Below are 14,063 nucleotides of genomic sequence, written 5' to 3'. Positions count from 1 at the left end.
ATTGTTTATAAATTTTAGAAACCATAAGTTTGCTAAGTTTAATTTTTTCAAAACAAAATTCAAAAATTTTAAATTAAAAAAAAAAAATCAAAACAACAAATTTTTTTTTGTGAATTTCTCAATATGTCAAATTACTTGCTCAAATTACTGGCAGCAAAATTTTCTTGCAAGTTGAACTGCAAGTAAACAAGCAAGTAGAAATATTTCAATGTGTTAGTAAAATTTTTGTATGTATTGCAACTTTCTTGCAAGTAACTTGTACGTGTAAATGCTGGGTAAATAAAAGTTATTATAATTTCGTACAATTTTTAATATATATATACAATATTGTGTATTATGTTACGAGACAAAAATTAAATTTTAACTCGCTAACTTATTGTATAATGAAAAAACACATATGACATATATCATATGAGAGTCACATGATAATATGATACAAATATTGAAAAATAACAAATAAATGTTACCTATTTGAAAATGGATTCGAGTAATGACATTGAGTAGACATTTCGTAATTTTCATGTTTTACCAAAAAATAAAGTACTGTTTTTACTTTCAAACTTATTGACGTTTCTTTTGATTCATAACTTTTACACAATATTGTTTGTATTTTCACATGTCTTATTCTCAATTTTTGCTGTCAAGAAAAACTGTGAAACTGTCAAGAAATTTTTTTAATAGCAGAATTAGAATCAGAACGGATCATGAACAGATATACTTAATTTTAATTATTATATTGTCAAAAATGAATTCTTTTGACTACCCTTAAAATTTTGTATTATTTATTTGCAATTAATAAAGTTTTATGTATGTATATTTTTATATCTAAATTTAATAATTTATATTGGCTTCTGAATACAGTACTTTAGCTAAGATAAAGAAAAAAGGAATAACTAAAATATAATGGACAAGCCTAAAATTAAGTGTGCCGAAATTTATCATCTAAATTCTCAATTAGAGATTATATGTTCAATCTGCTCAGAAACTTATAAAAGAATATATAGTTTTTGTGATCATTTATTGGAGAAACATTTTGATCTTCAAAACGATGATTTTTTGGAGCACTTTTTGGATCAGACAAAAGCAGTGGATTCAAACTTTCCTCATAAAGAATTAAGAGACAGTCAAGAGTAATAACTATAATTAGATATAAATTTAAATTTTAGAGCTTATACTAAATTTGCAATTACAGTGACTTAAATATTGAAAACAACGTTTTTGAAAAAGTTAATTCCGATGCTAATGGTTTAGATTTTGAAGACGAAAACAGTTTTACATTGGAAAGTAAACCAAATTTTTCTGATTCTGCTAAAAACACTGTATATCTCGAAGAGGAAAATGACATGTTTCTGCATTCAGTTTTAGAAAAATCAAATTCCGAAATAGATGCTTTGGATGACCAGAGCTCTGAATATTCTACACTCAAAGAATCCACGCTGCCTAGTAAATATGTTATGGTTTTTAAAATATAAAATATGTTGAATAATTTATTTATTTTATTTCTGAAATATTTTTTATGTTTTAGAATTGGGTGATGATATTTTAGAATTTGATAAAAAAAAGAAAAACAAGTTACTATCAGAATTATTGTCAAATTTCGTTGAATTAGAATGTGGAAGATTTTCCTGTAAAATATGTGGCAATAAAATAAGAAAATATTATTTAAAAAGGCATTTAACATCTCATGATCATAGCCGGTACAAGTATAAATGCAACATTTGTCAGAAATTATTTGTTTCAGACATTAGTCTTTCTTTACATTCCCGTAACTATCACAAGGAACTAAAACCTTTTAAATGCGAACATGAAAATTGTAACAAATCTTTTGTGGATGAAAAAAGTTTGAAAGTTCATTTAAGATATCACTATGAGAGGCCTTACAAATGTCCAATGTGCCCTAAAGAATTTGTTTATAATTCAAAATTGAAAGTACATATTTCTAATCACAGCAAAAATATTTCAAAAAATGTAAAATCAAATTCGTCTATAAAAGAAGAGCTGAACCACGATAATGAAACAACTGAAAATAGTCTTATGAATACTAATTCTGAAGTACACATATCCGACAATGCTAAAACAGAAGAATTTAATGCAAAGAGATTTAAGCAAGCTCAAAAAATAAAAGTGAAAAAAAAAATAAGTCGAAGTAAAGAGGGGGAAAAAGTAGTTTGTGAAGTATGTGGAAAATCAATAACTAAACATAAATTATATTATCATTTAAAAGTTCATGATGATTCCCGATATTCATTTCAATGTGATATATGTAAAAAAATGTTTATTTCACAAAAAAGTTTAAGAAACCATATTAAAATTATACACACTAAAGAATTAGAATTTAAATGCAGTTGGAAGGATTGTGACAAAAAATTTGTTGATCAAAGCTCTTTGAAAGTAATTTTATTTTTTTTTTTAATTTATTTAAATTAAGCTTAAATTAAAACAAGAAAAAAATTTGCAGGCTCACATTAATCGACATGTAAGTGATAGGCCATTTAAATGTTCAGCCTGCTTTAGAGGGTAAGCTTTTAATTATACACATATTTTAAACACATAATCTCAACAGTTTCAATTTTCACATTAAAATTAAATAACTTTAAAATAAATAAAATAAATAATGAAGAAAATAATTTTGCTGTTATATTCTAAATTGCTTTTTGAATGTAAGACTTGACATAAAAATCTCATTTCAGCTTTATTTACGAATACAAAAGGGATTACCATTACAAAACTTATCACGTAAATGGTCGATCATTTAAATGTGACGTTTGTAATAAAGGGTAAATAATTTTTCCGATGTTTATATTAATCTGAAACTTATAAAAATTTTTTTTTGCTTTTTATTTTCAAGGTTTTACGAACAACATGATTTGAATAAACATAAAATTATACACTCGAATGAAAGACCATACGCTTGTGATCAATGTCCAGCAAAATTTTTAAGAGAAAGATGTCTTTTGTGGCATAAAAAGCAACATAGTGGCGTAAAGGATTACATTTGCAAAATCTGTGGTAATAATATTTTTAATTGATTTCTATATACATAATTAATTATTAAATAATCTTTGTTAAAGGAAAGGGATATGCTTTATATAACGGTATTTATTCACATATGAAAATTCATGGGATTAAATATTCTAAAGATTATGAAAAAGGATTAACAGATGGTAAAAGTTAAATTCAAAATTTTTTGAAATTTATTTTGTATTTATTAATTTCGATAGCAATAAAAAATTAATAATGATCTGAAAATTTTCAAATGTTTATAATTAAATTGTACTACATACTTGTATGACATAGAATAGATTATAAATATATTTGCAATATCAAAATTATTTTATAATAATAAATCAATCATTTAGTTAATGAGATAAATTTGCCACACAATAAATAGTTTGAATCAAAGGGAGTTAGATTTTAGATATGAATTTGTTACTCAAAAGATTTTTCATCCAGATTATTTTCAAAATTATATTAATTTCTGTGTATTTGCTTGTAAAGATATAAAACAGTTGAATTTTTGTATAGATAGACTCTACAGGCATGTACTGTGGCAAGTGATAATTTGAAGAATTTTTCAAGCCATTATTCTTAAATTCAAGCGGAAATTCAAGCAGAATTTTTAATTCACTGTTATTTTTGAATTTGGAAACTTGCATAAAAAAATTATCAAAGCTTAAACGTAAGCTTGTTTAATAATTTATGGTATATTACTTTAAAACGACTGCTTAATTTTCTTTTAAAATAAATAAAAGTTTTTTTTATAAAAACAAGATGTTTAATAGCCTACTTCATAGTGTTTCCTTTTTTAAAAATAGCTAGAGTAAAATTTGAACACACTTAACTTTTAATTTTTACTATTTCTAAATAGTTTTAAAATAAAATAGTTTTAAATTAAACTATTTCTAAATAGTTTTTTTTACCAATTTTTTTTTTATACAAAATATGTGCTAGAATTTGCAAAATTTTTTGTTTGGGTATTTAAATTCACTACTTTATTATATTTGAACCAAACCAGAAATTTTTATTGAGAAATTGATATATTAAGAATTTTTCAATATTTCATTAGTTTACAATTTTATGTTCGATTTAAATACCATGAACCAATCATTCAAATTTCAGTTAAGGGGCATCCCATATGTACAATAATATGCCAAGAGTATAAAGATAGGGGTTATAGAAGTATTAAAGAACAATAATTACTGACTAAATACAATGATGTATTTTAGAGAATTTTGATGAAACAGCATTTGATGTTTTTATTACAAGCATTTAAATAAAAATATTAATAGTTTATATGTTTAAGTACACGGATGTAAATTTAAAAAATTTGATGGGATGCGTTGCATTTCTTTGACCTGTAGAAAATCATTTAATTGTTTTTTCTTTTGCTTACAAATACAAAATCGTAATGTACTTATGTAGCATAATTTTCTTTAATTTTAAAATTTCAAATATGGTATATTTTGTTTGTTTGTATGCTTGTTGACAATTTTTTATATCATGCTGGTAGATTAGTTAGTTATGTTTCATATAGTTATACATACTTGTCTTGTGTTATTTCTTTTTTTGTCATATTAAAAAGGATTCAAAAAACAAAGAAAAGCTTCTATATCATCATCATACATAGGTGAGTAGTCTAGGTAATTGTAATAATGTAGACCGTGGAAATGGAATGTTTTATTTTATTTTTTATTTTTTTTTCCATCAAAAATAATTCTTTTTTTGACTGAATGTTTAAATTATTGTTATCAAAATTACTGTTACCTATTTAAGAGCAGCGAAATGGAAAATATTTTATTTTTCAAACGACCTTTGAAAGCAAAAATAAAACAAAATAGAAAAAGGATTTTTTTTTTCATTGTTTTAATGAATTTTTTTGTTATTTGAATATTTTAAATATGTTTACATGAACATTTTATATTTATGTAATTCTGTAAAGAAATATATAAGTATATAATGTAATACAATTCTATAAGAATTGAAAATAACAAGATACGTTCTTAGAAATCATTAGAATTTAAGACTGTATGTATGTACTTGTATTCCTTAAGCGTAGTAGTATGTGTAAGTATAAAAATGGTAAATTGCTTGTAAATTGTTCGAAATGTTGAATTAGTTTATAAAGAAAGGGAAGTAACTTTCTTATGTAATACAAGCACAGATACAAAAAAAATATCACCATTCATGCTTTTATTACAAAAATGTTCGCAGTTAAATGTTTGTAATGAATAAAATATGGTGCGTTTTATATTGTTTTCTCTTTGATTATAAAATACTTACATACCTATGAATTCTTACTTTAGCAGGACTAAAATAAATGTTTATTTTTTTTTAATTGTGATTTTTTGTTTTTATTCATTACTTGAAAGGTAATACCGAAAGTAACTTACTTCAGTTAAATTTTGTATGATTGCTATTTTAAAATATACGCATTACAATAAATGAATAAGGTGAAAAAGACTTTTTTCTAATTATAAAATGTGCCAAAGAAATATTTGAACGTTAAACCTGTACTGTCTTTTTACGGAAAAATATAATAAATTTTACTACATTTTTAGTTTTATTCTTAAAATTCGTACCATAGTCAGGATAAGTAATTATTATGAGCTGAGGGTAAAGGATAATCAGTAGCATTGTCAGGACTGTTAAAACTGTTCAATCACTAATTTCAATGAAAAAACCAAACAATATTTTTAAATAAACTATTCTAATAGAACCTTTATTAAAATATTTTCGGTGAAAAACATGATATTTTTGTTATTGTTATTTTTATAACCGAACCGTTATTAATCGAACATATATTATTTTAATAATTTTTCTATAACAAGAATTTTATATAAAATGTTCACAGATTCTCTATTTGTTGTATGTTTGAGCCTAATGCAAATTAAACTATATTTCAACATCATACAAAATGTATCAAATCAATATCATTCAAACTTTAATTTATTTAATACATCATACATGTATAACATAATACAATACAAATTTGATTATACTTGTATGATTTACGGTAATTATTATTATTATTACTTCTTACTATATGTACCGTATTTTAATTTTAAACATAATAATTTGTAATTTTCTTATCAACAATTTTTTTTTTTCTTTACTCTCTTTAAAACCTTTCGTTTGTTCGATTCTCAATCACATTTGTTTTATTCGAACGACACTAAAAGTTATTCAATTAAAAAGAAACAATGTATTTAAAAATAATTTGAAGGTAAATTTTTTCTCTCGAAATTTTTTAACAAAAAATATTAAAAATTTTTCATTTTATGTACAAAATGAAAAGAAAAAAATTTCATGTATTTGTGAGTTTTAATTCATTTCGTCATCAAAATTATATTGAAAGCAAAAAAAAAAAAAAGAAAACTTTAAATTTTTTTTTCTTGTCTGACTATATGAAGAAGAAGAAGAAGAAAAAAATGAAAAAAAAAAGAAACAGCAAAATTAAAGCACTGACTTTTAATGTTGCACGTTGTCATTCTCGGTTATCTACATTTAATAATTGGTTAGTTTTAACGGAACAACCTTAGGACAAGGTTGTAAAAGCGCTTTAAATTTATAAAATATTAAAAGTTGGGAATTTTTCAAAAGAAATTCATACTAAATAATTTTTTAAAAATTAATTGTAAAAGAATAAAATAGTATCGTAACAGTAAAAAAAAAAATATACTTATATATTTATTAAATAAAAGAAAAATTACAAAATATTTACATAATAAAAAAAAAAAACAAGTTTAATTGAAATCAAAAATAAAAAAGAGAAGAAGAAACATAAAATAAATTTTTTATTTTATTCAAAATAACCTCAAATTAAAATTCTTATTGAAATTTAATAAAATAAAAAATAAGAACCGGGATAAATATATATATATATATAACAATATGGAAATAAATATTCAATTTATTAAAATTATTTTAATATTTTTAACAACATTATTAAATGGAACTAAATGTTATAAACATCAACATTATAAATATAATAATAATAATAATGATGATAATTATGATCAAAAATTAATTAATAATATAGATAATTATAATTTAATAAAAAAATTATCATATAATCGGGCAAATGATAATTTTATTATTACAGATTATTTAATAGATGGTGAATATGAAAAACGTATCTCATATAATGGTATTACAGCAATTGAAACCACAATTGGATTTAATTCAAGGTAAGAGAGATTAGATTATATTATTATAATAATTAACACTAAGTAGGTACTACTAGTAGATATACACTAGTATATCTACTTAATAATGTTAAATTTTGTGTTGTTATTCTTGTATCAAATTTATATTAATATTGAATACACAAAATGTTAGCCAATTTTCCATAGTCACAAATTTTTCAATTCAAATTTTTTATTTATCCTGCATTTATAGGTATTTTATTTTAATTTCGATTAATTTCATAACTATTAATAATCAATTTTAAAATTACATATTTAATGAGTAAAATATACAATATAATACTTATACAAATATTCACAAACAATTCAGCTTATGATTTTTAATTGCTGAATTGAAATTATTATTTATTCTATAATTTTTAAGACAATTTTGTAAATTTAAATTTTAAAATTAATTGGAATTGACAATTTATATAATAAATTTCATAAAGAATTACACCAGTATTACAAATTATAAAAGTTTTATAATATAAATTTACTGAACATTTTATTAATAATTGAGATATATAAAAACAGTGTACCTTGTAAATACAATTGAAACGTTAATATATAATATAAAGCATATTCGTTTACATAATTACATATTTAAGTAATAATTTACTATACCTATACACTAGAATATTAAAATATATTTGAAAAAATAATAAACTAAAATCTATAAAATATGTGACAAATAATTAAGAAATTATAAAATAAGATTATAAAGTATAGGTAATATACGGCGCACGTATACGTTACTAGTACTTAACAACATTCAAAATTATTATTAAACGGAAGGCTTAAATTTCAAACTACCATAAAACAAGAAAAATATTTTTGCTTTATAACAATTTTTTTTATTAAAAAACCAAAATAAAATAAGTAATATAAAATGTATAATCGCTTTAAGTACACAATTTATATTATTACGTAGGTATAACGCGGGTAACTTATTTTACATACCTACCTTAACGAAATGAAATATACTGGAGTAATAAGTAGGAGTGGGATAAGGGGTAAGGTACAATGAGCATCTGTTAAAAGACTCATAATATGAGCAGCTATACAAATACATAATTGGATATAAAATATAACATTAAATACTCGTATGATCTTAATTTATTTTCATTTAAAATACTTAGTATTTAATTTATTAAATTAAAATCGAAATTTATATTTATAATCAGGCATAAGTTACTAACTTCTTATTTAAAATTTTACGATTTTTAAAAAAAATATATTGTTATACATATAAATATTTTTGCATACTATAAGAATAAAATAAGTATAATTTATAACAGTTATATACTTATATCTTTAACTTTATGTGTATGTTAATGTGATCATACTTAATAATGTTTACATTTATAAAGGAATTTATTAAGTTTCTCATATTTATATCTGTTATATGATCAGATCATAATATTATATTCGCACAATTTTTTTTTCTTTTGATTTTTTTACGATTTGCGTTACGATTGAGTTTTTCTTATTAGTTTTTTTTTTTTATAATTTTTGATACCTAACAGTCAGATACAAAAACTTTGATTTAATAGTTAAAAATTCCATAATATTTTAAATATACATGTATATATGTTTATGTATTTAAAATCTTTTATATAAGTTATATAAGTGAATATAAGGCATTTATAAGGTGATGATAACTGTAGCCATGGCTATTTGATATTATACTTAACAATATTATTGTATACATATGAAAAAATTTTGTGTATAAAAAAAATTTAAGAAAATGCTAGAATATTTATACTGTGTTTTATATTGTTATACTTACTTATTTTAAATCGAATTTCTTACTAATTTTGATTATTTACTTGTATGTTTACTTAATAATTCAATATAAAAAAAGGGATTTATTAATGTAAACAAATATTTCAGCAGATTTTAGTGTTGTTTATATTAAAAAAAAAAAATAAAACAAAAATCAGAAAAAAACTGATTAAATCAGGTTTAAATTATAACAGTTAAAAAGAATTTTATTATGATTTTTGATCTTTCTTATTATCTAGATTCTATAAAAAATATCCGAATTCATGTAAGTATTTGATTCTAATGGAAAATTTTTTTCCTTCATTTTTATAAATTGAAAAAAATTAAATTTTTTTCTTGTATTTTATATGCGAAATTCAAAAATCAAACAATGTGGTTCTCTATAGACTTATTCATATGCTTATTATTATAATGTTATATATAATTACTAGCTTTATATTACAATTTGAATGGAAAAATACTTTGCTTTTCAAAGTTCCTTAAAAATCAAGATGATTTTATATTCAATATTATGTTAATCGAATTAAAAACAATTAAGTAATATGAATTAATTTTTTTTTTCGAATAATATTCATTAATTGTGAGAAATGTTTTCAATTTCGGATTTTAACTACATTATCTCAATTACATATTCAGTCAAATATTAATTTCCAGCTCTTTTATAGATTTCACACAGTCTGGCTTAGAAATTTATCAATATTGTAATTAATTCTTAAACTGTTACCAGATTTATTATCAGATTAATAACATACTGTAATTTTGAAGTAAGAAATTTTTACAATTGAAAATGTCAGAAATTAGTAACTAAAACCTTAAAATTACGTATACCTACTTAGAATAGAATAATAGAAGTAAGCAGTTGTTTGTAATAAAACTATATAAATAAAATGTGTTAGAAGTTACTATTAGAATTCGAAAGTTAATTTATTAAAGCAATTCTGAATGACAAAGTTACCACATAATTAACTGTTTTTATTAAAATTTACTATGTACATTTAATTTATAAGTAATATTTAATAAAAATATTTATTAAATTAAAATAATTTTAATTGTTACATATTAGTAACTATAAATTCAATCCAATAAGTAAATAATTGCAGTTATGTACCGTTATACAAATAATCTGAGCTCAAGTCCTTTTCACATTATATCGTATACAATTAACCCTTTGCACTCGTATATTACATTGGAGGTGACAATATTAATTTACTACTTTCCGTATGTTACACTGGAGTTGGCAATACTAATGTATATCTATAAACAATAGCACTAAATAACTGTAAAATTCATTTGCATTATTCGAGATCTTATACAAGTTGACATGCAACAATCTTGAAAATAAATCGAATGCAAAGGGTTTTTTTAACAAAATTTAAATTAAAAATTAAATGTTCTTTTAATAATATTAAATAATCCAAATAATTGGTTCTCTTTAATTTTATTTAAAGTTTCATTTATTCTTTTTCACTTATTTAATAACATTTGAAAAATTTTTTTACCCAAATTAAAATTACAATTAATATAAAGTAAATTTGAGTAACAAAATTTAAAAAATAAAAAATAAAAATCAAAACCACAATATCCTTTATTTTATAGAATCTTTAAATTATCCATCAAGGCCATAATATTTTATAAAAAAAATATAAAAAATAAAAATAAATTATCTGTAATATAATAACACTTTCAAAACAAACAAACGCACACACATCTACATATATTAAAAACAATTATTAAAAATATTCTATATAAAAAGTTTCCTTTATTTTTGAACCGAAAATAAAATTTTCAGACATTACAATTAAAAATCACTTTCCATTCCAAATTTATTTATGAGATTTATGATAATGTATAACAAATTTTACGCAATTATGTAGTTATCATTTATACTTATATAAGTATTTTCATTTTTTAATTGGAGTTTAAAAGTTAAAAGAAAAAAAAATTTCTGTGGTTATTTAAAAAAAAATTTATTTTATTAAAAAAAATTTTCATCAGTTCATAAAATCAAGTTTACTGTCTAAATTTAAAAAAAAATATAATATATATATATATATATATATATATATATATATACCTATATATATATATATATGTGTATGTACGTATATACATATGTGTCTTCTCAAATAAAATTTTAAATGACTATGTTAATTAAAAAAAAAAAAAGAAAATAATATTTTTATTTTTGATTTCAATTTAATTGTCCCTTTAAAATTTATTCCTTTAATTAATGTGTTATAATTATATACATATTGTTATATATACACAAAGATACCACTATTCACTATTCACTAAAGAAATGTGATTCTTTGTTAATTTTCTAAAAAATTGGCAACTGAATTTGGTTCAGTTTTTTATTGATTTAAAATTATAAATACGAGTATACTTATTTAGAAGAAACTATCGGCTGTAGTTATACTCGTAGTCGGAACTATTTTAACTCTCAAAATAGAAATCGTTAAAAAGCTAGTTGAAAAGTTGGTTATAATTTTCTCATATATTTTTGTGAAATTTTTATTCTGGAAAAATACAATTTGATTGATTGCCTTGGAATTTATTTAAACCAGATTTAGCACTAGCGAACCATTCTTAATCCACAAATCTCAAATTTCCGTGTGCATAATTTCTAAAATAGTAAAATTTTTATATATATACTTAAGATCTAATTAAGAAAATGCATTCGATTTTATGTAGAACTAAAATTGGACCAAATGCTATTATTAATAATACTATAAAAAAATAATATCACATATAAATGAAAGTAGATACTCGTAGTTCCAAAATTATTGTGAAATTTACATATGGCGTTATGATAAATTTGTAATACATATCACATTTTCGCCAAGTATTCTTATATAAAATATAATTCTTGCAGTGTTATACATTCTAAAAACAATTAAAATAGCATTTAAATTGTTTTTTTTTTTTAATAATTCTTAAATTACTTACCTTTTATTTAAAAAAAAAAAATGATTAATTTTGAGATTAGTTTCCAATTTTTATTTAAATTTCATATCAATTTTAAGCAAATATAAACTGTTATACGACTACTATAATAAAGTGCTCCATAAGTATTAGACTTTTAGTTTTTCATTTATACAGTTAAAGAGTTTCCCAAAAAAATTCTCTGTCTTTTTCATTTCGACATGCATAAATACTTAAATGAAATGCAATCGTGTTTAGAATATTAAAATTTTTTATTAATAAAAATTTCGATTATTGATCTTATTGATAAATTGAAAGAAAGTTTCAAATTGAATTTATAATTAAATATACTTATTGAATAAATATTTGTGAATATAAAATTATCGTACTGGAAGCAGTTTAATATTCAAAGAAAAATCTTGAAGTAGAAATCATTAGCTAAAATTTCCCTTATGAATAACAGTTGAAATAAAATTATGTAAAATATAAAATTTGCATATTAAGGTTAAAATTTCAAAAATTTAATTAAAACTTAGCTGGTACCATATTGTTTCAAATATTTTTTAATTTTAAATTTTGATTATCACCGCTTACAGATCTTATACCCATAGTTTTATTCCAATAATAAAAGTACCTATACTCTACTTATTCAAAATATTTTCTTTTTTTATAAATTTTTACCAATTAAAATTAATCACCTTTTGTTTTTGATTGATTGAAATCACTTTAAATAACTTATTCTCTTAATTCACTCCTCCACTATAAAATTTTTACTCTACATTTTATTATTTTCTCTACTGTTATGATAGTGATAGTAAAATTGTGATCTAATCAGTGATTTCATTGTAAAGAATTTGATTCACAATAAGTATTTAACAAACAATCAGAGTTGATTTTCTAATAAAAAATTAATGTAAATGTAAAAAAAAAATCAGTCAGGTACTCTGATCGTATTTCTGATTGTAACTTAATTATTATTGAATTATTTGTCATTTTGTTTAAGTAGTAAACAAATGAAAATATTTTGACAAACAATAAATATGAATATTGTAATTTTTATAACGCCTTCATTTACTTACATATAATGTAAGATTAATAAATTTTACAGTTACATTTCTTGTTTTCATTGTATGTAAATTAAAAAATTGATTTCTTTGATAAAAATTAGGAAAAAAAAAATTTATACACTTGAAATTTTTGTGTTTTTTAAAAATGAAAAAAAAAAGCGGATTAAACTTAAAAAATTGTCAAATTGATGATAATTGACAGTTTTGTTTTTGTTTATTTTTTTTTCCGCTTGGTAGTTCTTGAACAATAAATTTGCATTAAGTTTTAAGGAAATTTTTTTATTTGAAAGTGTACTACTTATGTGGGTATTATTTGTGCTTTTAAAATTGTTTACTTAATAATGGAGTAAGAGTTTATTATAATTAAAATTTGTAAATACAGGTATAATTGAAAATGACAATTGTAAAAGAAATCTGACGGCTACTTCAAAATTGTAGTAATATCTTATTGCAACATATAATTCGGTAATTATACAATTCATAAACTGCCAATTGTAATTATGTCAAAATTTATAAAATTAAGGCTTCATTCTCAACTATTGACACAAATATGTATTCGGCTCTATTTTAGATTAATTGTTTTTCTTCACTATTTTGCAAAAAGACGGTCCTGGACAATAAGTTTCAGATAGTCAACAAATAGTGTAGACGCTTACCTTTAATGCATATTTTATGTTCACTTATTTTGAAATAGGAATTTTAATTGTCGAATTAGACCATTTGACCTTAGATCTACTTAGTTGTTAGATCGCCTCCTTGGACATGATATGAGAGTGTTCTGTTTTACAAACTGGTATATTTTTGAATATAATTTAAAAATTAAGCCTGATCTAGTTTTCTATTAGAATTCAAAAAATATTTCATATATTTCCTGTTTTTCATGAAAAAAATATTTTAATAAATTTTTTTCTCGTAAATTATTTTGTTTTGAAATAAATTACAAATTACGTTTTAATCATAAAAACAAACACCCTCGTTAAATAATTTATTAAGTATTTTTACAATGTTTTACATGTATGTATGTTTATAAATATGTATATATACATATATTCGGAAGTAAAATAGGAAAACATAGAATTTTCTCAGCTACTTTTATTTT

The 14,063-nt window shown here is 21.4% G+C and overlaps 1 protein-coding gene across 1 annotated transcript in view; it reads left to right on the top strand.

Annotated features, from left to right (window-relative positions):
* Positions 1–695: 695 nt before the first annotated feature.
* Positions 696–14,063, top strand: part of LOC129612229 (zinc finger protein 287-like) — a 51,147-nt gene continuing 37,779 nt past the window's right edge. Inside the window, exons 1-8 of the mRNA XM_055525769.1 lie at positions 696–1,130; positions 1,193–1,443; positions 1,526–2,391; positions 2,459–2,517; positions 2,691–2,777; positions 2,849–3,009; positions 3,072–3,164; positions 7,103–7,187. Coding sequence (XP_055381744.1) covers positions 904–1,130; positions 1,193–1,443; positions 1,526–2,391; positions 2,459–2,517; positions 2,691–2,777; positions 2,849–3,009; positions 3,072–3,164; positions 7,103–7,187 — 1,829 coding nt within the window. The 5' untranslated portion in view covers positions 696–903. The remainder of the gene's footprint in view (positions 1,131–1,192; positions 1,444–1,525; positions 2,392–2,458; positions 2,518–2,690; positions 2,778–2,848; positions 3,010–3,071; positions 3,165–7,102; positions 7,188–14,063) is intronic.

This window comes from Condylostylus longicornis, unplaced genomic scaffold (genome assembly GCF_029603195.1).
Source record: "Condylostylus longicornis isolate FDR11 unplaced genomic scaffold, ASM2960319v2 ptg000064l, whole genome shotgun sequence".
Lineage (NCBI taxonomy): Eukaryota > Metazoa > Arthropoda > Insecta > Diptera > Dolichopodidae > Condylostylus > Condylostylus longicornis.
The sequence above is the reverse complement of the archived record's forward strand: the minus strand, read 5'-3'. Positions and strand labels throughout refer to the sequence as shown.